The sequence below is a fragment of the Anthonomus grandis genome, chromosome 11, assembly GCF_022605725.1.
Source record: "Anthonomus grandis grandis chromosome 11, icAntGran1.3, whole genome shotgun sequence".
Classification (NCBI taxonomy): Eukaryota; Metazoa; Arthropoda; class Insecta; order Coleoptera; family Curculionidae; genus Anthonomus; species Anthonomus grandis.
Genome location: NC_065556.1, coordinates 26,743,985 through 26,769,737, shown reverse-complemented (window position 1 = coordinate 26,769,737; position 25,753 = coordinate 26,743,985). Strand labels below are relative to the sequence as shown.

General features: G+C 33.3%; 2 protein-coding genes across 3 annotated transcripts; one reads left to right on the top strand and one right to left on the bottom strand.

Annotated features, from left to right (window-relative positions):
• The first annotated feature begins 121 nt into the window (after positions 1 to 121).
• On the top strand, positions 122 to 25,530 carry LOC126742155 (LIM domain-containing protein jub). 2 transcript variants are annotated; one of them, XM_050448730.1, is made up of 7 exons: positions 122 to 804; positions 1,069 to 1,378; positions 2,045 to 2,343; positions 2,404 to 2,573; positions 17,332 to 17,394; positions 17,456 to 17,621; positions 25,049 to 25,530. In XM_050448730.1, exons 1-7 carry the CDS (start codon positions 348 to 350, stop codon positions 25,282 to 25,284), a joined length of 1,701 nt encoding a protein of 566 aa, XP_050304687.1. In that variant the 5' UTR covers positions 122 to 347; the 3' UTR covers positions 25,285 to 25,530. The 2 variants fall into 2 exon arrangements, with proteins under 2 accessions (XP_050304687.1, XP_050304685.1); XM_050448728.1 differs by having other exon boundaries at positions 2,404 to 2,594.
• Positions 5,186 to 17,119, bottom strand: LOC126742156 (uncharacterized). The gene is made up of 2 exons (XM_050448731.1): positions 16,933 to 17,119; positions 5,186 to 6,472 (listed from the first exon to the last, which is right to left on the bottom strand). Exon 2 carries the CDS (start codon positions 6,453 to 6,455, stop codon positions 5,349 to 5,351), a length of 1,107 nt encoding a protein of 368 aa, XP_050304688.1. The 5' UTR covers positions 6,456 to 6,472; positions 16,933 to 17,119; the 3' UTR covers positions 5,186 to 5,348.
• Positions 25,531 to 25,753: the final 223 nt, after the last annotated feature.

Sequence of the window (25,753 nt, the reverse complement as noted above, 5' to 3'; positions counted from 1 at the left end):
TATTTATTATATTTATTTGTTATATTTATTAAGTTCGTGAAACAAACATACTGGATGGAGAAAAAACGATACAGTGTTGCACAAGTTGACATCTGTCAATGTCAACGTCAATGTCAACAGAACTTTTGTAAATTGTTTTGGTTTCCCAACTGGTTTGTCAGAGTTTGTCTCTATTTTGTTTTAATTGAGGTCACAGGCCTCCCTTTTATCTCTGAGACACTTAGGCAATTAAACCTGATGAATAATAGCTCACACAAAATCAAAATGTCATTAAAATAAATGCTAAGTGCGCTAACGTTATTATTTCAAGTGCTTTCAGTTAGTAATCCGCCCATTTCACAGTCATAATGGAACCTTCTCCCCAAGCCAGTTTCCTCCATAATAAAATGGAAAATCTCTCGTTAAAATCAGCAAAACAAGAAAAAGTCTCTCACGTTCCATCTAAAGCGGAACCGGCGGTACCTTATCAACAAACTGACTCCTCAGATTCCAATTACTCACTTTATGAAAGACAAAATGTGATAATGAGTTCGAAATATGCCGCCCCTAAACATTTACAAACTCTACTGGATCATAAAATGAAGTCGGAAGAAGAAAATAATGTGTATGTCCAAGTGGCCAAGCCCCAAGTAGCCCAAGATATAAATTGTGGCGATCAGAATAGCATGGGAGAAGGTAATTGTGGACCAGTATATGAGAATATTGGTTATTACATTGGTGGGCACAATAAAAAGGCACAGCCTCAAGTTCCTTCAAATAAAGGCTATAGTGGTGATGGACCAGTATTGTATGAAAATGTACAAGGTACGGAGCTTTAGTAACAAATATAGAGTACCAAATGAATCTAATATTAAATGAACATGAATTAAAAATATAAATAGTTGCATATTAACTCAATATTCTGTTATTATAATAGACTTTCAATTAGAATGAAAGTATTTATTACAAAGCCTTTTAAATTTAGCTTGTTTTTTTATTTGTTTAGTTTCATTTCAAGTGTGCATCCCACTAATTTTTTACCCTATGTCATTTTGTCTGATCTCAATCTTCTAATATAATTATTACCAGGATACTTTAATAAATCTACAAGGGCCCAACCTGGTCCCCAAGTTCCACCTTCCCATCAATACCACTCGATGCCAGAGCCTCAACATGGGGTTTACTCAGTTATGCATCCGCCCAAGGCTCAAAATGCATCTGTTTTAAAAGGCAGCCCCATCAAATCTCCCACTTATGGGGCCATAAACAAACTTACCGCCCAAATGATCGATGAGATTAACGGAAGTGATTATGTTTGCATGACTGGCGGGAATGTATCCCAAACTTTAAGCACCACTAATATGCAGTTTCAAACTAGTTCTGCCAAAAGTTATGATAGGTAAGAGAAGTCAGTCATTGAATATGGAATTTATTTATTATAAGAGTTTAAATTAGTTGTTGTAAAAATATGGTTGTATATATAGTGCATGCAATTTGGTCAAATTATAATGGTTTGTCAAGAAAAATAACAAGAGGTTCTTCAGTTCAGACCTCGTGACTTTCCAGTTCAGCCAATTGAAATTTACTCTACTACAGAAATTTTAGTTTATACAGTAAGAACTCTGAGAACTTATTTTGAACCTGCTCTAAATCATAATATAGCATGTATACTATTTTAATCCCTACCTCATATTGAGGAGACCATACCATAATATTGTATTCCAGTCCAGTTTCATGCATTTACAGTTCGCACAAACAATTATTATTGTAGTTCAAAACATTAGGGTTTCTAGACATGTTTCTTTCTTGTAGTGTAAATTTTCAAGATTTCTATAGAATTTAAACATTACTAACACATTTTCTCTTATGTTTTTAGACCATATACAATCATTCTCATTATACATTATAATAATTTATATCAACTGAAATGTACATAACTCTAAAACCCTTCTGTCAAAACAGTTCTACAGTGACTTAACAGCTTGAGTTTGATTTGATATCAATCACTTGGATCACAATGGTTTTTATTAGGTATCCGGTGAATGTTTTACAATTTTTTTCTTAGGTCTCCAGCCACCGGTATAGCCCTGAGCCCGACAAAAAAACTCTCCCCAGTAAAAGAGGCAAAAAGGCCGATAATCGAAAAAGACAAACGTCCTTCTCCTGCCCCTAGTCCCACTCCCAGTATAGCAAGCAGCGTCGGTAACTCTGGCAAACTAAAGTTCAGCGGGAAAAATCTGTTGCCCTACAGCGTTACGCCTCCGAAGCCCCGCGGGCCTACAGAGGCCCAAAAAAAAATCGAGGAAATGACCAGACAAATTGAGGAGGAAATGGAGAGGCACGAGGATGAGGGAGAGTATTTTGGTAGGCTTGAGATTGAGTGTTATGGTCCAAGAGGAGTGTTTATAAACAGTGTTTTTGCAGGAATCTGTCATACCTGCAAGGAAAAGGTCACGGGAGCGGGCCAAGCGTGTCAGGCGATGGGAAACCTGTATCACACGAATTGTTTTATTTGCTGCTCCTGCGGACGGGCTCTACGCGGGAAAGCTTTCTATAATGTCCACGGCAGGGTTTACTGTGAAGAAGATTACCTTGTAAGCGACAATCAGCCTCAAGTATATACACCTTTTTTTTTTTCTTTAATTTAATTTAATTTAGTTTATTTCAGTTTATTTAATGGTTTTCGTTGGGTTGTTTTGGTTTGGTTGTTTTTTTTATTGATCATATTACTCAATACTTTTTATTTATGTTGCTTACATATTTAATGCATTACAGACGTTACAACATTTAGAAATACGATAAATTAAGAGCTTAATTCTAAAATAAAATAAAAGATAAGGACACACTAAAAATTAAAGCATAAATTTGTCGAAGCCATACAGATATAAAACACGACATTGTTGTTTGTAAGGTTAATTAAAAAGCTTTATGGCCTAAAGTCATTGACCAGTTTGTTGTCATGAAACATGTCACATAGAATCCCAAAATGTGATAATATCCAAAGTCCTCTTTTTGGTTATTTGAAATCGTGGTCCAGATTTTTATACAGGAACAACATTTTTGTTTCTTTACCCCTGTCTGAAAATTTTATTTTTGCATTAAAAAAAAATTATTATCACCATAATTATTCTTATTATTAAGAGGCTGCTGTTCAATCGCTTATATCTTGAAAAGATGCGACCATCATTTTTTCAGAATAAAAAAAGATTTCTGACAAAAAAATGCAACTTGGCAATGTAGAATACCTCTATGTTTACGATGCACGTATCCGATGTTGCCACTTTGTGTTGTTTTTCTAGATATTTTCATATCCGTAAAGCTAGCGCCGGATCAATATACAGCAACCAAAATCTAGAACGCAGCAACCTATTTATAGTCCGCGCCCGCTGTTATTATAATCGATATAATGCGCGTATATCCTGGAATTCCAAAGGAGTTTTAATAATTTTTTGTTTAGATATTAATAATGGATAACTAAACGGTTTATAGTGGGTATAAACCTCGACAAACTAAGGTTTTTTTGTGAAAATTCAACTTTCTTCTGTAATAATAAATATCTGAACGGATTTGAAATTGTTGCAAACCTCTACAAACGAAAGTTTTTTGATTAAATCTTATTGTGTCAGATGTTATAAACGACTATAATTGCCAACATCCTGGATAAAACTTTTCCTTATAGCCCTTAGGAGTTATAGCCTTTTATATTTTTTAACATCTAACAATTCATTTCCTTGACATTCGACTTTTTAAGTAATTATAACTACTATAAATCGATTTAGTTATTGATTGTTAATATTTGGACAAAAAATTATTTAAATTCCTTTGGAATTCCATGATATACGGGCATTATATCGATTATAATAACAGCGGGCGCGGACTATATGCCCGTATATCCTGGGCTGGGATTCTAAAATCACGACTCGACACGATTACTCGATATGACTGATTCTAAATAAAATGTTCAGTCGTGAGTGTCTTGTGGATTGCCTAGTTTTTTACGATTTGTCGACGACACGCTTGGGTATATCGTATACACCAGACGATATAGCTTCTTCCTTTTTTAATACGTGCATAATGTGACAGCATCCTTTTTTAAACGTATTTGTTTCATTTATTGTTTACCAATAGTCTACCAGGTTTTCATTAGTATATCAAGAAGCTTTCTTAAACACAACAACTAATAGATTTAATTCGACCCTATTTTTCACAACCTTCTGTTAATAATAGAGGCAGAGGAAGTAGAGTTACCATTGAATGGGCAGTTTTACTATGTTAAGATTTTATGCCACAGATTGTTACCAAAGAAGCATTCGACAAAATTTTAAATTTGGAATTAGCGAAACTACTACAAGTCGTTCGATCCATAAAATTACTGAAATTATTGACAATCACCTTGCTGACCAATTCATTAATTTTTCAAATATAAGAAATGAGAGAAAAATTAATAAATTAACATTTATAGAGAGATCCAATTTCCCTGGTGTTATAGGTCCTATTGATTTCACCCATGTTGCCATATTAAAACTAAAAGTGGATGAACACAACAAGTTTTTGTGATTTTTCATGAATTGAATTATTATTTTCCAATGGATAGTGGTGGTTTTAAACGATTTTTTTTTATTTTATAGAAATACTATAGGCTTACCTATATTTAAATAAAAAAACACGAAGGCGAAAAAAATTAACAAAATTAATGAAAATTCTTAGTGTTTACTGTTGTATTAATTGATGTAGTAGTGTTAATTGACGTTTCCATCTCTCAAATATTAGGGAAAATAACAAATATGTACCAAGAAACCTAAATCAAATCGAATAAAACGAGTTTAGCCGACGATTGAAATTTAGAATCACTCTTGTCGTCACGACTGAGTCGCGATCGAATTCGAAGTCGTGATCGTGTCGAGATCGAGTCGTGATTTTAGAATCCCAGCCCTGGAATTCCAAAGGAGTTTTAATAATTAGGTTCCTGGCAAACGACATATGCTGCGTTCTACAATCTGAACAAAAAACACAAAGTGGTAACATCGGATACTAGCATTGTAGGCATAGAGGTATTCTACGTTGCCAATTTACCGTTGCTTTTTTTTCCATCGACTTTTTTGTTAGGAATCTTTTTTTTGTTCTGAAAAACTTCAGCAAATGAACGAAACTTTTAAAGAGTAAATTTTTTACCTGTTACACACTAGAACACATTAAAAAATGTGCAGTGGTTTAAGAAAATTATGTATTAAATGAAAAATTGGAGAGTCGATTTGACCGACAATGGTCTGAGAGATGGTGAACTCAAACAACCTCGCCTATGGTTTGCAGCTAAGCTTATTCTAGGAATTCAACATTCTAAGAGTTACATCTCTAGTACCTTTTTTTTATTATACTGATCTTTTTCTATGACTGAACCTCAATAAAATCTTACTCCAAACGATTTCCATTAACAGAACGCCAATACACACCAGTACGGCGATATCCCAACACCTCAAAAGCCATTTAATCTCCTTTAACTTAATGGGAGTATAATGATTTAACAATTGCGAATTCTCCATAAACCGCTTAATTTTATCGAACCCAAGGGCTTTTTTTAAGATAATTATGTCCAAACCGCTCTGGGTAACCAGTAAGATGCTCCTATTGATATCGCGGTGTAACGGATGATTTTTATATAGGAACATACTGTTGTGGACCCTCTTGAGTACTTCAGCGGGTTTCAGTATCATATTGTCATTTTCCTCCAAAAATTTACGCGTTAGCATATAAGTGGCCGAGTAGTAATTGAAACGTACTTCCCGTAAAATGTGCGGTCTCAAGGGGTCCAATTTGGTTATTTTCTTGTCAACGGTCCAAAAACTTAGCAGCCAAGTCTTATTTATTGGTCGATTTATAACGGACGTCTCCACGACGTTGTCAAATATAAAAGGTTCCACCCCAACTGACACGTTACGGTCTATAACGTCGTCTACATCCTTAAGTTGGCACGATAAGTCTTTTCTGACTAAATTGTTAAAAATCTCCCCCTGGAGCACGCTGCTTATAACGATCTTCGACAACAGTAAGAGCGATATTACGAATATTTTAACCTGATACTTTTCGGTGCGGTGTAACGTGAAAAACGTCTTCGCGAAGCCCTTATTGTTGTTTTCAACCAGGCAAAGGATCAGGACGGAGATGAACACGCTGATAAAATTCCCTAAGATAATCAGCAACATTTTCGGGCTAATCATCACCAGTCCGACTTGTCTGGGACAGTCGGTGTTCGGGACCACCAGCACCCCACCGTCCTCCACGTAGGTATGGGTTATGTCCACCAGCGGAATATGCCTGTGACATGGAGACCTCCCGATCACAGAATCGCAACTGTGATTCGTTAAATACTCGAAAATCCCCGGGGCGCTAGGGGTCTGTATCGAATGGCAATCTTCCGCATTCGAGCTTAACTTGCGGTAGTTTATTTTTATTTTTAGATGGCCGAATACCAGGTTCATTATTTGTTGTTCTATACCTAAAAAAATTATATGCGGTTAGTGGGTTAAATTTTTATTTCGTTTTTTGCCACGTGTTCCAATATACACTACCGGCCAAAAATGAAGAAACATTTACAAATTTAACAATAGCCCCTATCTTAACATACAAGATATTATTTTACATTTTTAGTAGAAAATATTTAGGTCTATTATTGCAGCATAAAAACACATCCTTCTTGTTTCTATTTACCTTATCAGTTGGTCAAAAAATTATTTATGCTATTTTATGCGGACCAAAGTAAATAAACATTCCAAACAAATCTTATTTGGTATTTAAAGTGATTATTTATCATTAGTTTGATCTTAACGTTGAGTGTTAAACTGTTATATACGATTTGTGCAAATTGCCTTAGGAATAGATCTGAGTATTGATCTCCGAAAATTAATTGTTTCAAAATTTCAAGCTGGTGTAAAACAAAGTGAAATCACAGAATAAACGATCTCACAGAAGCGAAGGCTTGCGTCGGCTCCTTTGATATCCGTGAACCAGTTTTTTATAAGCCCAACTGACAGATGCACCCGGCGCAACTACACTGAGATATCTCGTAAAGTTGTAGTAAACGCCTACACCGAACGAAGTGCTTTTATTTTTAAAATCAAAATGGTTATATTCATATAATACGGGAGCAAACTACAAAATTTAGTTATATTTCAAATAGGATTTTTTTTTGTTAAGGCTTATATGGGTCCTTGCTTTTTAGAATAATTATAATAATTATTATTTTTATAAAAATTGTTATTTGACAGTTTTGATACACGATAGAGGTGTAGGTTAGTATACTTTTAATTTGTTTTGGAATGGAATTTTTGTGTTAGTTGTTTTATGATAATGGTAAATAATATTTGCCTTTAGTAAGGCACTAGCTGAGAAAAAGTCTGCTATTTGTATGACGTTAATATGTTAACAATATACATATACATATGTACATAGGTAGGTATTTTTAAATTAAATTTTAGCTGGAAGGTTTATGCGCAGGTATGTTTTCTCGTATGTTTTAAACACAACACATTTAAGAGTAGGTATCATCGGCTTTTATATATTTATATATAAAAAGATATGTATGTATTGTTATATACATATGTAGGTACCACACATACGTCCATATTTTATAAAGGTATTATACGTTGTATAGTCGCCGTCCATTATGATAGTCTGGAACAAAATATAAGATTTTTAAGGGTTTTACTACTACTATATTATGCACTTGCATGGGTAAACCAGTCCATAAAAAGACAGATAATTGAAAATTAAAGTCATTATTCTTTATCACATAAAAATACTGTATACCTAAATCAACCTTAATATTTTTATCTATGTACAATGTTATGTATCTGCACGTATGTACACATACATAGATACATAATTCGCACATGTAATCCAAAAGTGTCACTATACGAAAAATGTAAATTTTTCAGGAGAGCAATTTAAAGCTTTCGGCAAAATGGAAAGACAAATAACGGTGATTATATTGATAATAAATGAACGATTTTTTTACCACAGTGAACGATGTTTTGGCTTTAACCATTTTACTAAACAGAAATGGAAAATAAATTCTTTTATTTGTTTATTTTTTAGTTTTTTGATTTATAGTGTCACTTTACCATTTATTATATGCAATATTTTTAGAATTTGTCAAAATTTTTCAAACCATAAAATTTTTAAAAAATATAGAAATATGTAGAAAAGCATAATATTATTATATTAAATGAAACATGAAACATTTATTTTTACACACAACTGCTTGAACAAAAAATGATGTAGGTAGGTACTTCTAAAAAAATTTTTTTATCTTAAGTACTAACTTAACTTAAACCGACCATCTAAATGACCACTTATGCACCGCGAACTTAACCATAGCTTAAAATTTAAACCATCACTGTTATTTTCTATTCAAATTCATACAAAATAGCTGTCGTTTACGTTTAAATTTTAAGCTACGGTTAAATTTACACTGTGCCAATAAAAGTTTACATCACTGATACAGAAATGGCACTAAAGCCAAATTAATGGCTATAAAAATAACTGCAAAAACAAAAAATTAATTCTTAAAACAAAATATTCAAAAACCTGGTAAATACAACATAAACACAACTTTAAATATGGACAGCTTCCATTATGAAAAAACAAAATATTTTCGTTTGGTAAATTAAATATAGTGGGTAATTATCATTACAAAATATTTTAATAAAAGGAGTGTACATAGCATTGAGGCATTAAGGAATTTTCAATAAGACTTTTGATGTCTTGTTTTTTTCGATCGAACAATTTTTAATCTTTCTGTGTAAAGTTTATTTAATTGAAAACTTTTGCGATTTTGACGTGTTGAACAACGCGCCGAACAACTAATTTGCTTAAAAGTTTGGTCACTGTATGAAGTTTTGTAATATATTTCAATTTGGGTTTGGCTAAACCGTCACTAAACAAAAAATGTCACTATTGCCCGCCACGAGTGTATTAATATTGCGTAAGCCATAATGACACTTGCGCCATCTAGAGGTCTCTAATGTAATTATTCAAGATATTTTGTATAGTGACATTGTTGCCGGTGTGGTTCGGAAGAGTTTTATTATAAAAAGTACATTTTGCAAATATTTTGTATAGTGACACTTTTGGATTACATGTGCGAATATGGTTTAGGTATATACATATGTTTATTAAATTAAATAATGTTTATTCTGTATTTATTTGCATGACACGACAAATTAGTTAGGGAATATTCTGAACTTTTCAAAGCTTTTAAACAACCATAATAATAATGAATAATACATAATAATGTAACTTTTTTATACCTACTTTAATAAAAATAAAAAAAGGCAAATTACAAAATATCGCAAATATACACACTAACGCTCGTACTAATACACTAATTATGACCCGATACCCCACGTGGGCGACGACAGTTGTACTTGTTAGAATGGGGGTAAATGGGAGGAGCCTGAACGAAAAATCGGTTCGGTAAAAAGGGCTAGCCTTCGCTTCTGTGAGATCGTTTATTCTGTGGTGAAATTGCTAGGCAAAATAATCGTAATAGATCTGTAGTTTCAAAAACAATTGCTGCTTTTAAAAAATATAATAGTGTGACTGTGACTGTGACGGCCAAGGAAAATGAATAAAGTTATTGAGAGAAAAATAAAAATGTTGGCAACAGAACATCCCTTTATGCCCGCCACAGAAATGTATAATGAAATACCTGGGGTTTCGGTATCTGTGCGTACTATTCGTCGTCGTCGTTTGACTGAATTTGGACTTTATAGCCAAAAAACCATTCATTTCTAAAAAGAATATATTGTCTAGACTCCAATTTGCACAGGAATATCTTGATTGGACAACCCAAAAGCGGAAAACGGTTTTATTTTCTGATGAAAGTAAGTTCTGCCTATTCAGATCTGATGGAATGAAATGGGTTCGTCGTCCTGCCAATACTAGACTTAATTCAAAGTACACCAGGGCAACTGTGAAACATGGAGGAGGCAATATCATGGTTTGGGGTTGCTTTTCCGGATCAGGAGTGGGACCATTAAGAAAAGTTGAAGGAAAAATTGTTCAGATTTCAATTTTTAAGAATTCTTCAGGATCATATGCTTCCATACGCAGAAGAAAATATGCAGCTTCGATGGTCGTTTCAGCAGGATAACGATCCGAAGCATACCGCAAAAGTCGTAAAGAAATGGTTTGAAGACAACAATGTGCCTCTTATGAAATGGCCCGCGCAAAGTCTGGATCTAAACCCGATAGAAAACCTATGGGACCATTTAGATTGGAAAATCAGACAAAAAAATAAAGATGAATTTAGAAACCAGGATGATTTGTTCACAGCTCTTCAAGAGGAGTGGAATTCCATTTCAGCAGATTATATTGACAGCCTAATGAACTCTAGGCGAAGTCTGTGTGCTGAAGTTATAAAAAATAAGGGTTTTGCTACACATTATTAGTCTTTGTATGTACAACTAATTAATACATTGTGTGTAAAAAATAAATAAAAATAGTGTTTCTCCATTTTTGTCCCCTGTAAAAACAAGAATAAAATATATTAGTTGTCACATGTTTTTTTTAAATTTTTTATTGAGGTACTGAAGACTAGAAGCAAAATTATATTTAAAAAAAAATAAAAAATTAATGATCAAATACACTAATATAAAAATAAATACAAAAGACACTTTGTTTCTCCACTTTTGTCCGGTAGTGTAGGAACTCATTCATAATAGAGCAGGTTGCTAATATAGTATTTAAAAAATTTTACTATTGGGTAGTATGACATTGTATCTAATAAAAAGAGTATAAAAAAAAGGAATAGTGCAAGAAAGATTAATACTAGGCAGGGTCACACGCTTTTTGTCCTGGAGCCAATGCAGGACTTTTGCTCGTAAAGTAGGTAAAAAATACGGAAAAAACAAAGTGATCTCCAAGTAACTAAAATTATTAACTAGTGCATATACGTTCAAGTTATATTTTCCTTTTGGACAATTTTAGGAAAATAGGCTCCATTCTATCGTCCGCAATTACGTTTGCTATAAGTGAAATATGACACATAGGAAACAAGCCAAGCTCTCTGAATTTATCATGCAGAAACATTACTGCGTCAAAATTATTTTTACATTCAAATAAAATATGGTTCAAACCATCAATTGACTGGTTGTCACAATTACATATACAGGATGTTTCACAACTTATCCGAAAAATTTTAACCACATATGCGCTGTTACGAAACAAGTTGATTTCTCAAAAAAAAATTAATAAAAGTCCTACAGATATCGAGACAATAAAATAATACAATTTAACAGTTCACATACTTATAAAAGCTGTTCAAAATTGTTTCCATTGACTCTAATGCAATTGTGGCGCACTAATTCAAATACACCTCCGTCCTGCTGTTCCTGAAGTCTTAAATTATCGGCAACCGCTGTGATTCGGTCACGCAATTCTTCAATATTCTGAACTGGAGTACGGTATACCTCGTTTTTCAAGTGTCCCTATAGTGATGTAAAAAAACACGTTTTTTTTAAATAAAAAAAAACGTTAAAAAAAACCAATTAAAAACGCGTTTTTTTTGTTTTTTATTGTTTTTTATTAGCTTCCGTTAGTAATATGCAGAGGATTAATATTTTGAAATTGTTTATGGTTAAAAACGCCCATTCCATTATTATTTTGACAAAATATTAAAAAACTAGCAGTTTTACGTAGTTTTTAGCAAAAATTTAAAAATAAAACTTTTACTGCCTTACCAAAAGGGATGTCAATAAAATAAATAATAAAGGTTAAAACCGATTATTTTTTAACTCCGATTATAACCGGTTATTTTTTCACTTTGTTTATAACCGGGTATACGGTTATAGACCCGAGATATCACTATTTCCATTATAATCCATTCAAATCCGACCAATTAAAAAAAAATTGCTAAAAAAAATCGCATTCGCCTCTGTCTGAACGTAACCTTTGGCCATTTTCACCAAACAGATTTGAAGTTTACTTAAAAGTTAAGTATCGAATGCAATGTAAATTTTCTATCTTTAAGCTCGGCTTAGCTTAAGTCACACTTAACTTAAGTATACAATGTGCCTGATGGAAATGGCCATTAATCCACAACAAAAAAGAGCAGAAGAGAAAAAAAAGAAAAATCACCATATATATTACCAAGTAAACCTAAGAGAAAATAATATTTTTTTTAAGAACCGGATATTTGCAATAACCGGTGTTTTATGTCAGTTATAACCGGATAGTTTTATTTCATAATAAAATAACCGGTTACTAAAAAACCGGTGTTTCACCAAAAAATGACATCCCTACTTACCAATTATTTCTTTAACGTTAGCATCATTGCCTTGCCTTCGGGAAATCACCGAAATTTCGCTCGTCATTCGTCGTTCGTCTTCGTTGAAAATTAAAAACCGGGGGAATTACCGATCTACACCTGCAAAACAGGTGTTCTGGTTTTATTTTGTGATTTACCAGTCCAACTGCAAAATTGTTTGCGTTTCGTGCTTATTTAAGCAAGTCTGATTTAGTAAATAGGTTTACAATCAAAAGCATTTTTCCTGCGTCTTATGTTATTTAATTATTTGATACCTGTATATTGACAAACATTAAATATTTACAATGTCTTCGAGTTCGTGTGATTCCCGGGGAAGGAAAAATTGTAAAGTGTATTCCCTCTTTAAAATAATAAAAACTCAGAGTAAAACTCCTCAAGTAGAGTGCATGTTTTGTGCTCTTCAATTGTCTAAAAATGGGACACGTATGGTAGGGCACATTAAAAAGTGCCAAAAATGCCCAGAAGAAATTAAATTAAAATATGGGCTGACTGACGGAAAGCAGCAAAAAATTGGACCATTACAAACAATACAAGAAAAAATCGAGGCAAAAGGTATGTATTAGTTACTTAGTTAGTATTAAAACTCTGAAAACTCAAGAAAGAATATAAATTATAATAAAGAAAATATACAGGGTGTCCCGAATTGCATTGAAATAGGCTCACCAACAACAGAGCCTCAAAAATCGTATATGTAGCGCATAACCTAAAATTAATGAGTCAACTTGAGGAATCATCCAGTTCAGAGCCTACTGCTGGCTCTAGCTTAACAATCAATCCTGCAGTGGTTTCTGAACCGGAAGCAATGATCATATCCAGTTCTGAGGCAGAGTCGGATTCAGAAATAAATAATGAAGAGGGTGAACCTTCAGAGCTTGAAGATATGGATAGCGAATCCAGTGATGATTCATTTAAAGGCTTTGAATAAAAATAAATGTTTTTAATTAATAATAGGTTGTTTGTTTAAATAAATTATTTAAGAAACAAAGAAACTAAATAAGACTAACTTTGATATATAAATATTTGATATTATACCTACCTTTTATAATATTTTTGGCAATAAGTAAACAGTTCCGACATAAAAACCCAGATTTAAAAAAAAAACAATTAAAACAAAAAAAACCGAAGGCTTCGTTTTTTTTACAATAAAAAACGGTTTTTTTAAAAAAAAACCGTTCTGTTTTTTTTTGGTTACATCACTATGTCCCTATAAAAAGAAGATCAGAGGATTTAGGTCGGGAGACCGTGGAGGCCATGCAATTGGTCCACCTCTTCCGATCCATCGTATCTGGTGTACATGATTCAAAAAATCACGAACTTCTAAACGAAAATGCCCCATCGTGCATAAACCACATCCGTGCTCGGACCGCCAATGGCCTATTTTCAAGAAGGAACGGCAAGTCATTCCGAAGAAATTCCAAATACTGGTGACCATCCATCCGATCTGGCAATATGAACGGTCCAATTAGACGTTCATCGACAATACCTGCCCACAAATTTAAAGAAAAACGATGTTGGAAGTTTGTCTGGACCGCTGCGTGAGGATTTTCAAAGGACCAAACGTGTGTATTATGAAGATTGCTTGCTAAAAATAGCTTCATCGGTGGCCAAAATATCAGCTGTAAAACGCGCATTTCGAGCATTTTCTTGCAAAAACCACTCACAAAATGTTACTCTTAGGGGATAGTCTGTAGGTAGCAACGCCTGGACTCTCTTGGACGTGATAAGGGTACAGTTGGGCCTCATGTAATATGCGCCACGCTGTTGCATGTGACACTTCTGGGACCTGTTGGGCTAACCTCCTTGTGCTTATTGCTGGATTTTCTTCCACAATATCTAAAGTTTCTCCTTCGGCATTTAAAACGCGTTGTGGGCGAACCCGACCCCCATCTACTTCACGTCTGGGGCGCAAATCTCCACTTTAACAAACAATTAAACTAAATGTTTCGTGATGTGGCATGTGCCTATTTGGAAATCGGTGTGCATACAAACGAGACGCCGCTAGCGAATTTTGTCTTGCTTCTCCGTATATACGCTAAAACAATATCCACTAGCTCCTCATTAGTGTACACATGTGCCATTTTTATTAATAAATAACTAAAAATTACACTCGCAAAATATATTCACAAAAATCGACCGTACTTCATTCAGATCACCACGATAGAGATTGAACCTTATTTACACGTTCTTATCAGTATGAAAACACAACAACGTTTGATACAACATTTGCTTCAATAAATTATTAATGCGTATTCTAATATCTTGACGATGAACGCACTTAATTTCTGTAGGACTTTTATTAAATTTTTTTTTGAGAAATCAACTTGTTTCTTAACAGCGCATATGTGGTTAAAATTTTTCGGATAAGTTGTGAAACACCCTGTGTATGAGTCATTTAGTCCTAATTTATGTAAATATTTATTAAAATTACCATGACCCACTAGAAATCCGAAGAAAGGTGTTGTCAAATATCTTGGAAAGTTACATTTGGACACCATACTATAACTGCTAAGGTATGCTTTTATTAAAGTGTATGTACTTGAAGTATTTGCTAAATATGCAAGCTATTTTCTTTTCCAAGTTTCTATATCTACTATCACTAAAGTGTACTTTGGAAGGGTCAAATTATTAAAAATTAATTCAGGGTCTTATTCCAGGCTTTTTACTGACTTTCAGCTACTCTAAAAGTGCCTACAAATGAATGAGATTACTATAGAGTCTCGTTCCAGGCATTGGGAAGCTCTTAAGATGCCCGAATAACCTAAAGATGTTTACAAGTAAATAAAAATCATTCAAAAACTTATTCTAGGTATTTGAGTGGTCTAGAAACCTTCAGAATGTACCTCAAACATACTGGAACTAAAAATTTCTTATTCCAGTTACGTAAAGTCTTATTACAAGCATTCGACTGACTAGAATATACCTCAAATCTGCTGGGACTATAATTTGATATTCCAGTAATGGCAAGTCTTGTTCCAGCCATTCAACTGACTCTGAATTGCTCTAAAATTGATTATAAATGAACGAGAGTACTATATAGAGTCTTATTCCAAGCATGTGGATGCTCTTAAGTTGGGCGAATAAGCTAAAGATATTCACACGTCCATAAGAGTCATTCAAGGGCTTACTCCAGGGGTTTTAGTGGTCTAAAAACCTTCAGAGTGTAACTCAAACCTACTGGAACTATAATTTTTTATTCCAGTAACGTAAAGTCTTATTTCAAGTATATGACTTACTTGGAACTGCCTTAAGGTTGTTTAGGAATGCATGAGAGTATACTATAGAGTTTTATGCCAAGCATTTAGAAGCTCTAAAATCAGTCGAAATGCATGAGAGTCATTCAAGTACTTATTCCAGGCATTTGAGTGATCTAGAAACCTTCAGAATATACCTGAAAACTTCTGGGACTATAAATTGTAATTCTAGTAATGTCCGGTCTTGTTCCAGGCATTTGACTGAGTCTGAACTACTCTAAGGTTGGTTATAAATGACTGAAAGTCATCCAAGGACTTATTCCAGGCGTTTGAGTGGTCTAAAATATACCTCAAACCTGCTGAGAATATAATTTTGTTATTCCACTAACGTAAAATCTTATTCTAGGCATTTGAATGATTTGGAAGTGCTCTAAGGTTGGTTACAGATGAACTAGAGCACTATAGAGTGATATTCCAATCATTTGGAAGCTCTAAAGTAATTTGTATCTATTTTTAGAGCAGTTCAGAGTCAGTCCAATTGCCTGGAATAAGACCTGACACTACTTGAACAACAAATTATAGTTCAGCAAGTTTAAAGTACAATCCGCAGATTTTTAGAGCACTTAAATGCTTGGAATAAGTCCTTCAATGGCGCTCATTTATTTGTAGACATCTTTAATTAATTTGACCATCTTAAGAGCTTTCAAATGCCTGGAATAAGACTCTTATTTATTTGAAACCAACTTTAAAACAGTCAAATGCTTGGAATAAGTCCTTGAATGACGCTCATTTATTTGTGGACATCTTTAATATAATTGACCAACTTAAGAGCTTTCAAATGCCTGGAATAAGACTCTTATTCATTTGAAACCAAGTTTAAAACAGGCAAATGCTTGGAATAAGTCCTTGAATGACGCTCATTTATTTGTAGACATCTTTAATTAATTTGACCAACTTAAGAGCATTCAAATGCCTGGAATAAGACTCTTATTCATTTGAAACCAACTTTAAAAGAGTCAAATGTTTGGAATAAGTCCTTGAATGACGCTCATTTATTTGTAGACATCTTTAATTTATTTGACCAACTTAAAAGCTTTCAAATGCCTGGAATAAGACTTTTATTCATTTGAGATCAACTTTAAAACAGTCAAATGTTTGGAATAAGTCCTTGAATGACGCTCATTTATTTGTAGACATCTTGAATTTATTTGACCAACTTAAGAGCTTTCAAATGCCTGGAATAAGACTCTTATTCATTTGAGACTAACTTTAAAACAGTCAAATGCTTGGAATAATTCCTTGAATGACCTAATTGATTTATAGGTTGGTGACAAATGAAACAGGGGACTATAATGCCTTATCCAGTATCAGAACGTCTTATTTCATGCATTTCTATTGCTAGATTCTCTATTTATAATATTCTAAAAGTATGCTTACCTAGACCATTTGGAATACTAGTATATGGGCTAGCGGGGAAGTAACAAATAGTAAAAGACGTTTGCTTCAAGTTATCCTTCTTTTTAGTGTTATTTATTATTATATTATTTGTATGTGTAACTGGTTGTAATAAAGAAAAAACTCCATTTAATATTAGACACCAGACAAGGGGGTAAATGTACAGTTTCATGGCGCCTATTGTAATGACATTTCAAGCTGTATGGATAATAACTTCATTCGCTATTTACTTAATAGAAAATTGGCTTTTAATTATAGTTTTATAATATTTATTTTGGACTTAATGAGCCACAAAAACGTTGTATTAGAAAACAATTAACGCGATATTTGCCGATGACGATTATGTTATACCTATAAATTATTTGATTGTAAATATTTCAGTATTCGGGATTCCAACAAACGGCCGAGAAGTGCGCCATTTGCGGACATCTAATCATGGAAATGGTTAGTGCTTTAAACTCTTTATTAATAATATTAAATTTTAATTCGTTTTTTAATGGTTTAGATTCTTCAGGCGATGGGTAAATCGTATCACCCCGGATGTTTCCGGTGTTGCGTGTGCAACGAATGTTTGGACGGCGTTCCGTTCACCGTCGACGTTGACAATAAGATTTATTGCGTCAACGATTATCATCGCATGTTCGCTCCCAAATGCTCGGCATGCGGTAAAGGTATGTATGTAATTATTCTGGCAAAAAAAAACGCTTTATTAATAAGACTTTGAATAGTTTATTATATTATTAATTAGCTGCCATGTTACTGTTAGAAACGTTCAAATATTGAATGTGGCAAAGTGGGGATTATTAATTCTAGTAGGTCACGTTTTTGGATATCATTGATAACATATAAATTCAGTTGTTTCTCTAGGGTTCCTAGGAGGTTCACCTTAACAAATATGTTTGGAATATTTCAGTGACATCATGATTAATGTATTTTCTGAGAAGAGATGCTTATTTTAATTCGGATTTAATTAGGGAAAAGTGCCTGGAAGAAATCCGACTGGATCTATTTAAATTACAATGAAATTGTTTACTTTTTTTTGAATAGAAAATGACAACTTTTGAAAGGGTGATTTTTTGCCCCTAAAAATTAAAAAAGTAAAGGAAAAAGGAGAATTTTGAAAATTTGTCATTTGAAAATTTCTCAAAAAAATCATCAGCAATTCAAAGGAAATTATAATATAAAAATTGTCCATGTACTTTTCAAATTATGTAATTAGCACATATTTCAGGGTTTTAATAATTTTTGAATTTTCTTTTGATTTTTAAGGTTAAATTTTTGTTCTTTTTATATTTTCTTCTTTTGGGTCTTCATTTTTCACTGTTTTTATTAAAACCCATAAAGGTTTTTTAAAAATCCTGAAATAAGTGCGTCATGAAATTATTTATTTTATTATTACTCTTGATTTAGAAGGTTTTTAGAATCTTAAATGCCTCCAAGAATCCTCTTTAATAATTTCATTAATTTATCACCAAGCTCAATTATATTATACTAACTTATCCTAAGGTACTTTAGAGAGAGCCTTCCAAAAATTTCCATATATTTTACAGATTATTTAATTAGAGACGTATTTCAACGTTTTTCGAAATATTTTAAGGATATTTTGAGCAATTTTCCTAATATGTATTCATAACTTCAAGAAAAGACAATATAGAGCTTTGAAAATTGGTACATATCTTCTTTACTTATTTTATTATGTACATACGTTTGTCTCGAAAAAAATTATTTTATCCTTCCAGGCAATTGTTCTACTTGAAAATGGAAATAACTTTAAAGAAACCTGGATTAAATAATGACGTAAGTTTTCTGCATGTTTTACCGTTTGTGTCACTCAAATACCCCTAACGGTTGTCCAGAAATGCCAGTTTTTATAGGGAGGATGAACAGGCCTTGAACCAAACGGTCATAAAATCTCGATATGTTCAAAAGTTCCATGAATTATTTTGAACCCTTAGCAATTTGGGTAGGGCAAAGCCTTCACAAAGCTCTTCCGCTTGTTTCATTCATCTACCTCAAGCAGTTTTTTTCAAGTTTCTTGTTTTGTGGAATTTTGTTCGGTTCGGGTATACAGACCTTTAAGAATTTCATCTCAATCATTTTTCAGCTGTAACAAAGTTTATTCAGGAATGTTTTCTTAATACCTTACCGCTGATTTCTTCATTCATTTGCCCCATAGTTTGTAAGAAATACCAATTTTTGAATAGGCACAACCCTCAGTATACAGGGTGTCCATCTATAACCTGACACATTTTAACTGCTTATAAGTCAAGAACGGAAAATGACAATAATGTGCAGTTTTCACAGAACTTCATCAATATTTTTAAAGTTTTTTTTGACAGTGTTGCCAAGTTTCGAAAGTTACCTGAAATAGGAGGAAAAAAATTGATGATTTTCAAAGGCCGATTTCTTAAAAATTTTAAATGTAACACCCTGTACTTTTTAATTTCACGTGAAAGCCTGTTAAATTCCCTTTCCGAAAATGTATAAATTGTCTTAAATTCATTATTTTTTTTTACAGAGCCAATTTTAGTAAATGACACCTTTTTGAAAATTTTCCTACAATAAATACCTATTAAATAACATTCTCGGTATCAAGTGACAACAATAACAATTGTAGCTTGTCAAGAAGACTGTGAGTTGCACAATTTATTTTGTGGGCTTTAACTACTGTCAAATCTTTTTAACGTCATTCGTTGGGCAGTCCCAATAATTTGATTTCTATATGTATTTTTGCATTTTTTAGAGATTTTGAAAGGTTTAAATATGTTTACCACCTGGGAAAGGGCACGTTGCGTGTTATTATTTAGTGAATGCAAATCAGTTACGCAGACGAGAAGAATATTTAGGCTGAATTTTGAAAGGGCTTTACCATCACGCAATTCTATACTTCATTGGGTACGCCAATTTTCCCAGGAGGGTACAGTTAAAAGAAAAGTTAGAACAAACCTAAATGCACAAGATAATTTGTTGGATGATATTTTGCTGGTAAAATAAGTGTTGTCCTTAAACAATAACCAAATATCTATTAGGAAGATAGCTCAAACAACAAATATGTCAAAAAGTAAAGTACATAAAATTCTAAAAATAATTAAGTTTAAACCCTACAAAATTAAGTTTCCAAAAAATAGAAAATCGCGCCTTTAAAAAAAGATATTTAATGTGCGAAACACTACTAGATCTTTTTAGAAATAAGCCGGATACCAATTTAATAATGTCTGATGAGGCAACATTTCACATCAGTGGTCGAGTAAATAAGCATAACTGCCGAATTTGGGGAGATGAAAATCCTCGAGTGTATAACGAATTCGAAAGAGATTTTCCCAAGCTGAACGTTTGGTGTGCAGTATCGAAATCTAAAATTTATGGGCATTTGTTTTTCAAGAAGCAACAGTGAATGGAAACAATTACACCGATATGTTGGAAACATTTTTTTATCCTCAACTTCAGAAGGATGGAATTTTAGACACGGTCTACTTCCAGCAAGACGGTGCACCACCACACTTCTCCAGAGTCGCAAGGGATTCCTTAGATATTACTTTTGGAAACAGATGGATAGGGCGAGCAGGTCCAATCGAGTGGGCACCTTACTCTCCCGATCTAACCATTCCAGATTTTTGTATATGGGGATATGTAAAAGACCGTTGTTACAATCCAACCCCAAGAAATTTGGATGAACTGCGCAACAACATAGTAAACGTTTTCAACCAAATTACACCGCGAATGCTACAAAACGCCTTCGGCAACTTATTTCTCGGTCTACATTTGTGTTCCGAGCAAAATGGGAGTCATATTCAGCAGCTAATTTATTAGTTGTAAATTAAAATTAATTTCTTCAATTGTTTGTTGTTAAAATTGTTGTAAATAGTTGTAATTTATTACATAGAATAAATACTTTTTATAGACATGGCAATAGCGCAAATTATGCAATAGTGCAAATTATTTAATTATGATCATGCTAAAGCGATACATAGGCAATTACCAGAAAATGTTCATCAATCACCGAATATGTATTCTAGGAAAATTTTCAAAAAGGTATTATTTACTAAAATTGGCTCTGTAAAAAAAATTATGAATTTAAGACAATTTATACATTTTCGGAAAGGGGATTTAACAGGCTTTGATGTGAAATTAAAAAGTACAGGGTGTTACATTTAAAATTTTTGAGAAATCGGCCTTTGAAAATCATCAATTTTTTTCCTCCTATTTCAGGTAACTTTCGAAACTTGGCAACACTGTCAAAAAAAACTTTAAAAATATTGATGAAGTTCTGTGAAAACCGCACATTGTTGTCATTTTCCGTTCTCGACTTATAAGCAGTTGAAATGTGTCAGGTTATAGATGGACACCCTGTATTGGTTGTACATTATAGGGCGGGCCGAAAAATAGATAATTTTTTTTTTTTAATATCGCAAGTGAGTAATGTGGAAAATGTCTAACAGGCGAACATTAATGATTATACAAAAGATGAGGCAGATTTAAAAAAAATTAACCGGGCCCCAAAAGCCCTTAACATCAAAAAAAAAAAAAAAGTAGCGAAAAAATATTCAGAAACAATATTATTAAGATGTATATAAAAAATCAAGACAATAATTTTATTTTCCAGCAGGCCCCAAGCTTTAATAAAACTAAAAAGTTTTGTGCAGCTCTTCGCCTGACTTGGTGTTTATGTAGAAAATGCTGTCGGGTGGGCGATTAGCGAATATTTAGTTGTATGATTTTTGTATTACAATATAAATTAACAACAATTAATTATAAACACTAAACCAGCCCAGAATTCGCCACGTGGAGGTTGCTGCACATCGAGTTCCAACCACCCGCCCTCCCCATTCTGAACAAAGATTAATCTTTTGCTGCAGCAAAGTATTGAGCTTTGTTTTCAAAAGTAGATAAATCTAACCTTGCATCAATTTTTGCGCGAATATATCCATCTCTTGCTACACTTCCGCATACTTTTAAAGACGCCTCTGTTATAAGCTTAACACACCTTTCGACTGCCTGAGTGTGACAAGGATAATCGCCAACATTCATCTTCTGTTGATTAATCTGCTCCGCTAATTCTTCAATTGAAAATAATTTGGTAATTGGAGGTTCGGTTAAATGTATGCTCTGCCAATCAATAATATCTATGTAGTCATCCGCCTCGAAATTTAGTTTTGGAGTTTTGATAACTCTAGGTTCCGTTATTATTTGTGTTCTGGCTTTCCTTATTCGACTAACTGCTAGTTTTCTTATATACTCTCGAGGGTCTGTTAACATTGAAACAGGATGCGCAAAATACGAATTCCCTTCTATCACTTTATCGATAATATTTCTGACAGCTTCTGGAAACTACCTAGATATTTTAATCATCTCCCACAAGTGTCTAGCACCATCTTGTAAGAGCGGTTTGGTCTTTATTTTAAACCACATTGGTGCGTAAAGTTTCATTATAAAGTTTACTATAACTTTAAAGTTCTCTGATGGATCCTTTGTGCCAACATATAAACGAAGAATTCTGTTTGCTGTTGTTACCCATCTGGAATGGGCTAACTTACCAGGATTCCGTTCAGATAATTGTTTGGAGCAATTTCCATTTTTAATGGCTTGACACATTAAATACAAATATTGCTGATCAGTACTGAGCTCTTTGGCATTAATTTCTGGTAAGTCAGTATTAACTACAATAAACTCCACCACAGGAGTTTTTTCGCAGTTGTCTAGAAGGCTCCCAATAGGTCCTGAATAATTATATGGTCCCCTTGTGTGGCCGTCCATTTTTTTGTAATAAATGCCTTAACGGCAACTCGTTTGCATGAAGTAAGCAACAAGCATTATGCGCATTAGTGTGTTAGCAGCGGCGTGTATTAAAGAAGAATATATTGTATTACGAGAACTTTATGTGCGTTCGGGGCCCGGTTTAACCTTAATTTTTTTTGACCATTTTTTTTTACACACTTGTGGGGTTGTATATTATTATTTAGAGTCTACTCATATAAAAATAATATTTTTTTTTGAATATTTACCCCCTCTGGGGCCCGGCCTAAATATTTTATCATTATTTTTTTTTTTATCTTTTAGGGAACTTTATTTTTGGTCAGTAGGCAACTTTTAGTAGGCAGCTACTTGGTTTTGATTTTCAAAAAAAAAAACATTTCAACTGCCTGGACGAAATAAAATGATAATTTGAATAGCTAAAAATTCTCCTTAGTACAGTCCTAATTATAATGTCACCTGTCAGTATTAATCTGTGATATTGACAGATACGGCACGCACCGAACGTCAGCTGTCAAAAGTGCGAAAGCCAGGGTTGTAATTAAATTATTACGCACACGGCTATGATGTACAGTACGATGCGGATGTCGTTAGGGACGCTCATTTTATCTTCCTCAACGATAAAGTTCGAGTTAACCACTCCCGTACTTGTAACGTCACTTTCCTTCGAAACGGATTTTCCCATATTTACGAAGTTTAAAAAATAGGGATTCTCACTTTTCTACCGAAATAGCGCGTTACTTTTAGGTAAAGAAAAAAAATTAAATTTTTTCATTTTACGGGACTGGCAGGATCGCCATGTAAGAAAGTAGACTCGTCTCAGGTTTAGAATCGACTATATTGATCAGATAGAAAATACATATACATTACGTTAACAATAATATTAATTGGTCTTGATCTATTAACCTACATCAGTGTTGCGACCTAGATTTGACGTTGGGTTATATTTGTTGATACTAAATAGTTTACATAAAGGTAGCACCACACTTGATAATATTACAATGTCAACTGTCAGATCGGTGAACTGGAAAAACATTTTTTTATTCTTCCAGGCAATTATTCTACTTGAAAGTGGAGAAAGAGATGACGTAATTTATCTGGAAACAGGCCAAAAGTTGTTGTGTATATGAAAAACATTGTTGCGATTTTTCCAACGAAAATATTCGTTTGTTGCACAACTGCCTGGACGAAATAAAATTTCTTAATACAATGTCAACTGTCAGAAGTCAATCGGTGCCATTGGCAGATAGGGCAAGCATCACATGTCAGCTGTCAAAAATGTGAAGACTAGGGATGTATACCCAAGCAACACACGAAGTAAACGTTAATTTTTGGTTTACACCAGATGTACATTTATGGGATAAAAATGCCCGCGTGATATACGTTTACGAATTTAATATTGTGTTTATGTTTTATTTTCGTTTAACAAGAAGGCTTATTACTTGTTAATAATATACAATTATTATTTCATAAAACCATGGGTAACTGAAAGTTTTTCGGTCATCCTCCACTAAATTTATTTAAAAGCATTAATCCAACATGTTTCGGACATATAACATGTCCATCATCAGAGATAACAATTAAGGGGTTCTGGAAATTCATTTTATAGTTCTAGTGCCTCAGACAAGGTTAAATATGAATTAAAATGGCATATTAAAATACATGTGAATGGGGCAAAATTTGGATTTACTAAAACTTACTACAGAATTAAAACAATTGGTCAATAATAAGAAATTCTTTATAAAAATAATACGCATGAATAACAGTTGGTTTCGTCGTTAATGTCTAATCTAGTAGCACTGTTTGTTTATTTAAATTTGATATAATTTTATATATAAAAATTTAGTATAAAAACAGCGTTATTTAATTGGATAATATAGACGAAAAACAGTGATTTTTCAAAAGGGTTTCATCAAATATTTGAGTTGTAGTAATCGAGTTTAAAAACTAAATATATAAATCCCGTGTAATTTTTTTTAATTTCCTAGAATCGTATATGATATACAGTTAAATGAATATACCTTGACCATATACGGTTGATAAATATGTATACCAAAACCAAAAATTTACTAAAAAATCATTATATATTTAACGATAATAATATAATATGATGTGTTGCTTGGGTAAATGTCAGCACTGTGCTTAGTTGTTTTATAGTGAAAACCTACTTTCTTTAATCATTATACGAGACAACAATCATAAAAGTCACCTATCAGTGACATTGACAGATTTAATGAGTCCACTGTCAAAAACATGATTGTCAGAGCTATACTTGGGTCTACTCATAAAACCAATACTTTCTGATATTATATTTTCATATTCAGCGGTTCTTTTCTGATCATTCCAGGGATAACCCCAGTAGAAGGCACCGAAGAAACCGTCCGGGTGGTGTCCATGGACAAAGATTTCCACGTGGACTGTTACGTATGCGAGGAATGCGGAATGCAATTAACGGACGAACCGGACAAACGCTGTTATCCGCTGGACAGTCGTTTGTTTTGTCGCACGTGTCACATTCAACGGTTAAACCATACGCCGCGACATCTACAACCGGTTGCTGCTACTTACCAGTACAGTGGCTAAGCCAGTACTTCCCCTTTCAAGTTCTCTCTATATTATAAGTACATACATATATATTGTTCAGTATATAGGTAAGGTTATTATGTAAGATAAACAGCTGATTATATACAACATGTTTAATTGCCATTTGTGATATTTCTTGCAGCGGTACGCGGTGTAGGTAATTCCTTATATATTATGTTCGCTTCATTGTTTTTGCTATATGATTTTTATATACTTTTAATAAATATATAAGATATACAAAGATAACGATGCGATTTATTTCCAGTTCAACCCATAAAATGAACTTTTTTATAGCGGATCCAGGTTAATTTAAAAACTAATTCAAACTTTTAAAATTTGAAATTTACGAGGGAGTAAGTGTATGGAAATTATCTCCGGTTAAACTGGGGTAGAGGGCGAACTGCTGAACTCGTATCTTTTACGGTTTTCGAAACCCAAATAGCGAAAAACGAATTATTATCGTCGGAAT